The sequence below is a fragment of the Fonticula alba genome (genome assembly GCF_000388065.1).
Source record: "Fonticula alba strain ATCC 38817 unplaced genomic scaffold supercont2.15, whole genome shotgun sequence".
NCBI lineage: Eukaryota > Rotosphaerida > Fonticulaceae > Fonticula > Fonticula alba.
The window spans coordinates 241,416-250,124 of NW_009242985.1; the positions used below are offsets into that span (position 1 = coordinate 241,416).

General features: G+C 77.1%; 1 protein-coding gene across 1 annotated transcript in view; it reads left to right on the forward strand.

Annotated features, from left to right (window-relative positions):
- Positions 1–51: 51 nt before the first annotated feature.
- H696_05917 (STE/STE11 protein kinase) overlaps positions 52–8,709 on the forward strand; it is a gene marked incomplete at its 5' end in the record, with an annotated part of 13,099 nt that continues 4,441 nt past the window's right edge. The window contains 6 exons of the mRNA XM_009499693.1: positions 52–98; positions 152–1,382; positions 1,704–3,496; positions 3,808–5,369; positions 5,511–7,872; positions 8,056–8,614. Of these exons, the coding sequence (XP_009497968.1) occupies positions 52–98; positions 152–1,382; positions 1,704–3,496; positions 3,808–5,369; positions 5,511–7,872; positions 8,056–8,614 (7,554 nt within the window). The remainder of the gene's footprint in view (positions 99–151; positions 1,383–1,703; positions 3,497–3,807; positions 5,370–5,510; positions 7,873–8,055; positions 8,615–8,709) is intronic.

Genomic DNA, 8,709 nt, shown 5'->3' on the forward strand with positions numbered 1-8,709 from the left:
CCGGCGCGCAGGCCGATGGGGCCCCCTCCAGCGCGCCGGTGTCGCCGCTGGATGCCGCGCCGCCGGGCCTGCCCGGCCGACCGGCCTCCTCGCTGTCGGTGGCCGGACTACCACCGGCGGGGCCTGCCTCCCTGCATGGTGCGAGCCGTAGCAGCGGCAGTAGCAGCAGCGGCGGCGGCGGCCTGTCCGCCTACTCGCCCCTGACTCCCCTGGCGCCCGGATCGACAGGCGGCGGGGGCGCCGGCGGCAGCACCAGCACCCTGAACAGCACCGGCAGTGCGGCTGGGGCGAGCACCGGCGGCCCCGGCGGCCTGTCCGTGGTCAATGTCCAGCTGATGCAGCGGCTGCACCAGAAGTTTTTACAGCACCTACAGCACCTCGTGGCGCCGGATGCGCCGGTGCCCGGGGCCGGGCCCGCGGCCGGGCCATCCTTCAAATCCCGATCGACCGTGGAGATGGAGGGGCCGGTGCGCTTCGCCCGGGCCCCCTCGCTGGGGGCCGCGCTGCGGGTGATGTCCGGCGAGGGGGACGCCCCGCTGGCCGTGGGGCCGCCCTCGCCGGGGGATGCCTCGCTGGCCGGGCCGCCGGTCGGGTCGGACCTCGGGCCGGACCCCGGCGAATGGCCGCTGGTTTGGGCCGTGCTCCAGTGGACCGAGCAATTGCTGCCGGTGGTGTCGGCCGGCCCGGGGGCCGGGGCCCTGGCCGGGGGCTCGACGGCGGCCGGCCCCGTGTCCGGATCGGCCCGATCATCGACCTCCTCGCTGGCGACCGGCATGTCGCGGCCGAGCCCCGGGCCCGGGGCCATGGGCCCCCCCCCCTCGCCGGGGGGCCTCCTCCTGCAGGAGGATGCCGGCAGTCGTCACAGCATGGGCCCCGGTATGTCGGCTGCCCTGGCCGCCGGGGCCGGGGCCACCATGCCTGGTGATTCCCGGCGGCCAGCATGGGGGTCCGGCGGGCTGGCCTCCTCGTCGGGCTCCTCGTCGGGCTCCTCCTCGGCCTCCTCGCGTACCTCCTCCACCTTGGGCCTGGACTCGGAGCTGTTCCCCGGGTCCGACACCTCCGGCACCAGCAGCTGCCTGGAGGAGGATGAGACCCTCTCCACGCACTTGAGCTCGCATACCAGCATCGAGTCGGACCTGGATCTGGACGACTCGGACACCGAGGTGTCCATGACGACGGTCCCGCTGGCGGGACTGGCCCCCATGGGCACCGGCGATCTGGCCTCCTCGATGGACGACGCCACCGGGCCCGACGCGTGTGAGGACCCCCTGGCGGCCGATGCCGAGGCCGTCATGACCCTCACTCACAGCTGGTTCTGGACGGCCACCGAGCTGCTGCTCTACCCCTCGCAGGAGGCCTCGACCCTGGGGCAGGCGCCGCTGGTGCGTGCATTGCCGTCGGGTGGGGATCAGGGGCGCTGGGGCGGGGCTGCGGCGCTGGGGTGGGTCTGTGGCGCTGGGGTGGGTCTGTGGCGCTGGGGTGGGGCTGCGGTGCTGGGGTAGGGCTGTGGCCTTCCCCTCTCCGCTTCCCCCTTCCCCCCCCTCTCCGCTTCCCCCTCCCCCCCCTCTCCGCGTCTCCTCCCCCCATCCACTGTTCCCTCGACCTCCCTCACCCCCTTCGTGCGGCTGGATGCCCGGTACACTGACTCTCGAGCTGCTTCCCGCCTCCCTCCCCCCCCCCCGTTCACCTCCATTGCGCCGCAGATTCGTGTCAGCCTGCCGGACTGCGTGATGGCCTCGAAGCCGGCCCCGGCGGAGCCGCCCGGGCCGGGGGCCGGCTGGCAGTCGCTGTTCAGCCTGTCGGTGGTCGAGCCGGCCGGGTCTGGCGGCGATCCGGGCACCACCGGGGCCGGCCCCGGGGGGGCTCTCCTCCTGGCGGTGGTGGACCAGCCGAGCCTGGACGAATGGCTGGGCACCGTGCGCCGGGCGGCCACACGCACCAACTCCCAACTGGGCCAGCAGCTGCTGTGGTTCCGCAAGTACCTGGCAGCCTCGCCGGCCTCATTGAGCATGTCCTCCTCGAACTACAGCCTTTCCAGCATGCTGGGCGGGTCGCAAAGCACCCTGGCCGGGGCCGGGGCCGGCGCGGCCGCCGCCACAGCCAGCCCCAGGCCCGGGGCCGAGGCGGGCGGGCCCTTTCCCCCGGGGCCCGGGGCCGGGGGCTTCTTCCTGCACCCGCCGGCGCGGCCGCATGCCCACTCTTTCCACTGCCATCAGCATGGCGGCGGGGGGGACCGGCATGCGGGCCCGGGGCCGGATCGCCAGGAGGCTGGGCCGTCACGGGGCCGGGCCGCCTCGGCCGCCGCGGCCCCCGGCTCCCGCCGGTCGGGCCTTGACGAGGCCGCCGGCGGCGGGCCGGTTTGCTGTCCGGGGCTCGCGCAGCCGGAGGAGTTCCTCCGGTGGTGCGACGCCGGGGCCGGGGCCGACGCGCTGCCGGGGCCGCCGGGGCCGGGCCCGGAGTCCGACCGGCTGGCGGCCGGGGCATCGGCCGATCCCGGCCCGGAGGCCGATGACCGGGACCGGTTGTTCCCCTGTCTGTGTCACCTGGCGGGGCATGTGTCCACCGGGCTGCCGGGGCCGTCGCCGGTTCCGGCCCCCTCGCCGTTGCCTTTTGGGCTGACCGGTGGCGGGGGGTCGGTCCTCCGGGCGACCCCCTCGCCGGGCGCGGCCTTCGGGGGGTTTGCCTACCCGGCCGGGGGGGTGCTGGCCTCGCGGCCGTCGCCGCTGGGGCCGCCATCGCCGCGTGGGCTGCCCAGCCCGGCGGGGTTCCCGCTGCTCGGGGGGGGAGCCGGCTTCGTCGGCGGGCTGGCCGGCTCGGCCGGGGGCCCGGGGGCCGGTGTGCGGCTGTTGCCGGTGTCCATGCACACCCCTTCGGCGTCGGTGTCATCGGCCTCGTCGTCGGCCTCGTCGTCGGCCGGGTCGGCTGCGGCGTCGCCCTTCCCCGGCCCGGGCGGCATGGCGGCGCCGCCCGGCGCCTCGACGTCGCAGCATGCCCGGCACCTGTCCGACGGGGACTTCACCTACGCCGGGGCCGGGGGGTTTCCCTTTGCCACGAGCACGGCGGCGGCGGCGGCGGCGGCGGCGGCCGGCTTCAATCCCCCCGGTCACTATGGGGCTGGGGGGATGTATGGGCCGGGGGGGGCCGGGGCCTTCGGCCCGGGTGTCGTGGCCCCCGTCGGGGGGCTGCCCGGGCAGCTGGGCCTCGGAGGGGGCGCGGCCGCCAGCGCCATGGCCGGGCGTCTTGGGCTCCGGGCGCCCCTCCCCCCGCTGGCCTCCAGCGGCTTGAGTTCCATCTCGCTGGGGGCCATCAGCAGCCAGGGCAGCGCCGCGGCACTGGCCCCTGTCGGGCCGCTATCCGGGGCCCTGTCCACCGGGTCGATTGCGTCGGCCGGCACGCCGCGGGCGCCTGGTGGCCCGTCGCACCCTGGCAGCGTGTGGTCGCTGCACTCGCCGGGGGCTCTGCTGGCAAGTGGGTCCTCGCTGGGGCTGCTTTCCGGGTGCGTCTGGCGTTGCGTCTCTCTCTGTGTTTGTGTGCTTTTGTGTGTGCTTGTGGTTTTTGTGGTTTTTTCTGTGTATGCTTGTGTTTTTTTTGTGGGGTTTTCTGTGTTTCCGTGTTTCTGCGCTTGTCTGTGCCTGTCTGTGCCTGTCTGTGCTTGTCTGTGTCTGTCCATGTCCGCGACTCCCCGCGCCTGCCCGTGTTTGGACTCCCCTCCCCTCCCTCCTCACACCCACCGTTCCTCGGGCCATGCCCCTCTTCTTGTCCCGCCTCTGGCACTGGCCCGCCGCCTCGGCCCCCCGGGGACCACAGCTCGCTCGGGTCGCTTGACGACCAACTCCGCGCGCAGTCGCTCCCGGGGCACCTGTTCAGCGAGCGAACCGGCTCGCCGGTGCCATCGCCCGGGTCGCCCGGGCCGCTGCTGGCCGGGGGGTCGCGCTCGGCCTCGAGGTCCTCCCTGACGTCGGTGGGGGGGACCGGCACGGGCGGCGGCTCGACAGCGCGTCTGGTGTCGGCAACGGCGGCAGCGGCCGAGGCCCGGGCATCGCCGACGGTCCCCGAGCGCAGTGCCTCGCCCCTGGCCGGGCAGCCGGGCGAATGGCCGGTGGAGATGCGCGCCCGGGCCATCACCCGGCACACGCGCCCGGTGAGCCTCAACACGGCGGACTTCCATCTCCGGCCGCGGCTGTCCTTCTCGGGGCAGGCGTCGCCGGAGCAGCTGAACGCCGCGGCCGGGCCCGGCCGGCCGGAGTTGCTGATCGCCGCGGCGGCCGGGTCGGCGGCCAGCCGGCCGGGGTCGCGGGCCGGGGCCGGGGCCGGGGCCGGGGCCTTCTCGGCCGCCTCGTCGGCCGCTTCCTCGGCCGCTTCCTCGGCCGCTTCCTCGGCTACTCCCTCGCCGCGGGCCGTGGCCGGCCCGGCGCCGGCCAATGCGCCAGGTCGGTGGCCATCGCCCTCCCCGGTGGCGGCCGGTGTTGTGTCGGCCGCCGAGCCGGCCGTCAGCCTCCCCCCCCAGCCGCCGATCATTTTCCTGTCCCCGGAGCCGGCCGACCCGGTGGATGGCCATGGCCGGTCTTCCAGCAATCCCATTTCCTCCTCCTGCTCCGGGGTGGCCGGCGGGTCGGGGGCCGGGGTCGGCGGGCCGGGCGGGCCGCCGGCCGGTCGTCGGCCCGGGCTCACCTCGGCCCGGTCGACCTCGGCCCTGGGCACGGTCAGCAGCGCGGAGCTGTCCCGGGGCCGGGGGGGGCCCTACACCGGGGCCGGTGCTCCTGCCCCGGGGTCGGGGCCGCTCGGGGGCCCGGGCCCGGGCCTGGCCGGCCCGGCTCCCAGCGGTCCGACCCCCCCGGCGGGCTTGGACTTCCGGCTGCCCGCGTCGCCGCTGATGGCCGGGAGCTGGATCACCACGCCGCCTCTGCCGGCCGGCGGCCCGACCGCCGGGGGGGGGCCCCTCGGCGGGGGCGGCCCGCTGCCTCGGTCGGTGTCCTTCCCGGCCGGCGGCCCGGCCGGCGACGACCCCTCCGAGCATTGTCTCTTCTGTCCCCGGCACCCGGCGCACCGGGGCTACTACCCGCTGTACCTGTGGCACTTTGCCCCGGACCGGGTGCTTGCCGCGGTGCAGGCACTTCACAAGGAGGCGGCGGCGGCGGAGGCGGCGGCGGCGGCGGCGGCGGCGGCCGGGGGCAGACACGCGCCGGCCCGCGGCCCGGGGCTGTCCCCGGGCCCCGGCTCGGCCGCGGCCCCGGCCATGTCGCCCCTCCGCCGGCGGTCGCTCTCCTCGTCGTCCATCTCGACGCACTCGTCGGCCTCGGCCTTTGGCCGGGTGTCGCGGTCCTCCTCCCGGTCGCTGTCGCCATCCACCTCGGCCGGTGCGCTGGCCGGTGCGTGCTCTCCCTGCTCCGCTCGGTTCCCCGGCCGCCCCCGGCCGCCTCGCCACCGTCCCCTCCCCCCCTCCCCCCTTGCTGACTCACCTTTCTCGTTTCCCCCTGGCTCCCCCCCCCCCCTGGCCGCGCGCACTGCAGATGTCGACTCGGAGGGACCCCTGCCACCGGCCCCCTCGGCCGCCGGACACCCGGGCCTCGTGCGGTCGGCCTCCTTCAATGGGCTGTCGCGCATCGACGAGGGGCCGGGCCTGGTGGAGGAGGCGCATGGCCAGACGGCCGGGCAGGTGTCGCTGCCGTCCGGCAGCCCGCGCGGCGGGGCGTGGCCCGCCCCCTCGCCGGGGCTCTTCCCCCCGGCGGCGGCGCTGCCCCCGGTGAGCATCTCCCTGGTGACGGCGCCCAAGCACCTGCACTCGCACTTGCTGCTGCTTCAGCAGTTCCACCTCCTGCAGCAGTTGTACGCGGCCGGGGCGCTGAGCCGGCGCGCTGGGCCCGGCGCCGGCGGGGTGTTCGGCACGTCCGAGCTCCCCGGCGTGCCGCAGGTCCTGGCCCGGGCCGACTGGCCGGGCTGGCGGATTCTCACGCGGCAAACGTCGCGGCCGGCGGCCCGGCGGGCTGCTCCTGGGCCCGGGCCGGCGGCCGTCATGGAGGTGCGCACGACCGGCCTCGAGGTGGCCACGGCGGTGGGCATGGCGGCCGGGGCCGGCCCCCGGGCTCTGAGCCCCGGGGGGCTTGCCCTGCCGGCCGCGTCGCCCATTGACCCGGCCCGGTCGCCGGGGGGCGAGATGCCCCCCTCGTCGGGCGGGCCGGTGTCCGGGCTGCTGCCGCTGTCGCCGCGGCCATCACCATCGGCGTTGCCCATGTCGCCGCCGTCATCGCCCCTCCAGTCGCCGCCACCGCCGCCGCCACCGCCGCCGCCGCCGCCGCCGCCGCCGCCGCCACCGGCGGGCGTGGCCCCCGGCACCTTCAGCGGCCAGTCCCTGCGCAAGCGCTTCCTCCAGCGCCTGTCGCGCATCCGCCCGTCGCCTCAGGGGTCGCCGGGGTCGCTGCAGGCGGCCTTCCTGCCGAGCCCGACGGCCACGCAGCAGCCGGCGGCCCCGGGGGGGGCAGGGGCCTTGCCTCCGTCGCCGTCGCCGTCGCCGTCGCCGCTGCTGGCGCAGGCGCCGGTCCCGGTGGCCCTGTCGCCCGGGGGGCCGGCCGAGGGGGTGGACGTGGCGGACCCCCCGGGCGGCGGGCCTCCCCCGGCGGGGGAAGTGCGCTTCCCCGGGGCCGGGACACATGCCAAGCGCCCCGGGGCCCGGTCGCTGAGCTCGGCCTTCTCCGGCACCCCGGGCCGGCGGTCTGGCTTCCTGGGGCTCTTTTCCGCGGCCGATGGCGATTACCACCCCCAGCAGTACCACTTCCCGCAGCAGCAGCAGCAGCAGCAGCAGCAGCAACAGCAGCCGGCGGCGGCCTTGGCCGGGTCCACGGCGTACGCCGCGCACAGCCGGTCCGGCAGTGTGGGCAGCGCGGCGCCGGCGGTCCCGATGCATGGGGTCCTGGTGCCGCACTCGCCGGGGCCCACCCCCGCCACCACCGCCACGTCCTCGTCGTCCTCCTCGTCGTCGTCCTCCTCGTCGTCGGTGGCGGGGCCGGGTGGCGCTCCGCTGACCCGGCGCGGCACCGGCGGCAGCGCCTCCGCCGCGTCGCCGCCCCTGCTGTCGCCCTTCAAGTACCTGCCCCGGCGGTGGACCCGGCCCGAGGCGGCGGCGTCGGCAGGGCCGGGCAGCGGCGCGGGGGCGCCCGTGGTGCCGGCCGGGCCCGGGCCCGGGCCCGGGCCCGGCGCCGGTGCGTCGTCGTCCGGCGCCGGTCCCACGGCCGCCACCGGGCCCGGGCCCGCCGTCCCCCCGGGGCCCCTGCTTCGGTCGGCCTCCGGGCGGTCAATCAATGCCTGGCTGGGCCCGGCCCCGGCCCCGGTGGAGGCGGCCCTGCAGGTGTCCGGCTTCCTGTGGAAGCACTCGTCGCGGCTCTTCGGCCGGACGCACTGGGCCCGGCGGTGGTTCTGCGTGCGCGGCGGGCTGCTCATGTATTCGAAGGCGGAGCCGGTGGCCGCCTCGGCATCGTCATCCTCCTCGGCGGTGGCCACCCTGCCGGGGGAGGAGTCCGAGCCGTCGACCCCGGTCGGGACGGATGCCAGCGGGCCGGAGTCCCTGGCGCCTGGCAGCCCTGGGTCCGGCGCGCCGGGGGCGGTGCCGCCGCCGGCCTCGCCGGGGCCCATGGCGGCCGCCGCCGGCGGCCCGCAGCTGGTGGCCGCGGTGGACCTGGCCGGGGCCATGCTCGGCGGGGACCTGCCACTGCCGGAGGCGGCCGATGACCGGGAGCTGTCGGCCGCGGGGGCGGGCTCCGGCGGCCCGGGCGGGCCTCTGCTGGTGCTGACGTCCTCCTCCTCGACGGCGTCGCTGGTGCAATCGGGCCCGAGCTCGCCGCGGCGGCGGCTCCTCCTGCGGATTTCCTCCGGTAGCCAGTACGTGGCGCATATGCCTCCTGCCCTGGTGTTTGCCCGGCTCTGACCATGTGCCCGCCGGGTGCCCTCCTCGGGTGCTGCCCCTTGTGCCTGCTTCCCTTTCCCTGTCTTTCCCTTCGGCTTGGCCTCCGCCTCCTGCCCCGGTGCGTCGGGTCCTCCGGGTTGCGCCTTCCCGCGGCGCAGGCTGCTGACGCTGAGCACGCGCGACCCGGCCGAGCACCGGCGCTGGCACCAGGCCCTGGCGATCCTGATCGAGTACTACACGGCGGCCTGGGTGGCGGCGGCGGCGGCGGCGTCGGCGGCGCTTGCCGGGACGGCGGCGCCTGCCGGGCCGTCGGCGGTGACCGGCGTCGGCGGCGCGCCGGCGGCCGGCCCCGAGTCGGGGGCCCCTCCCCCCGGCCAGGCGGCGGGCGCACGGCCGGAGCCGGGGCCGGCCCCGGTGGCGGCGGCGGCGGCGTCGTCCCCGGCCTCGGTGCCGGCGGCGACACCGGCCCCGGTGGTGGTGGCGGCCGAGAGACGGCACATCGGTGTCCCGCGCCCGGAGCAGGTCAACCTGAAATGCTTCCACCAGAGCTCCTTCAAGCGGTTCATGCTGCCGCGCGACCTGTCCATGGCCGACCTCCAGGCATTCCTGGAGAGTGCCTTCTGCTGCGCGGACCGGCACCTGCTCCTGTACCGGGACCCGGACTCGGACTACATGCCGATCACTTCGCAGCACGATCTGGACGTGGCCTTCGGCGAGGTGCGTGCGGTGGGGCCTTCCCGCGCCCCGCCCCCCTGCCCCCCCCCCCCCCCCCCCCCCCATTTTTAAGAGGATGGCCCGGGAAGAAGAGGCCC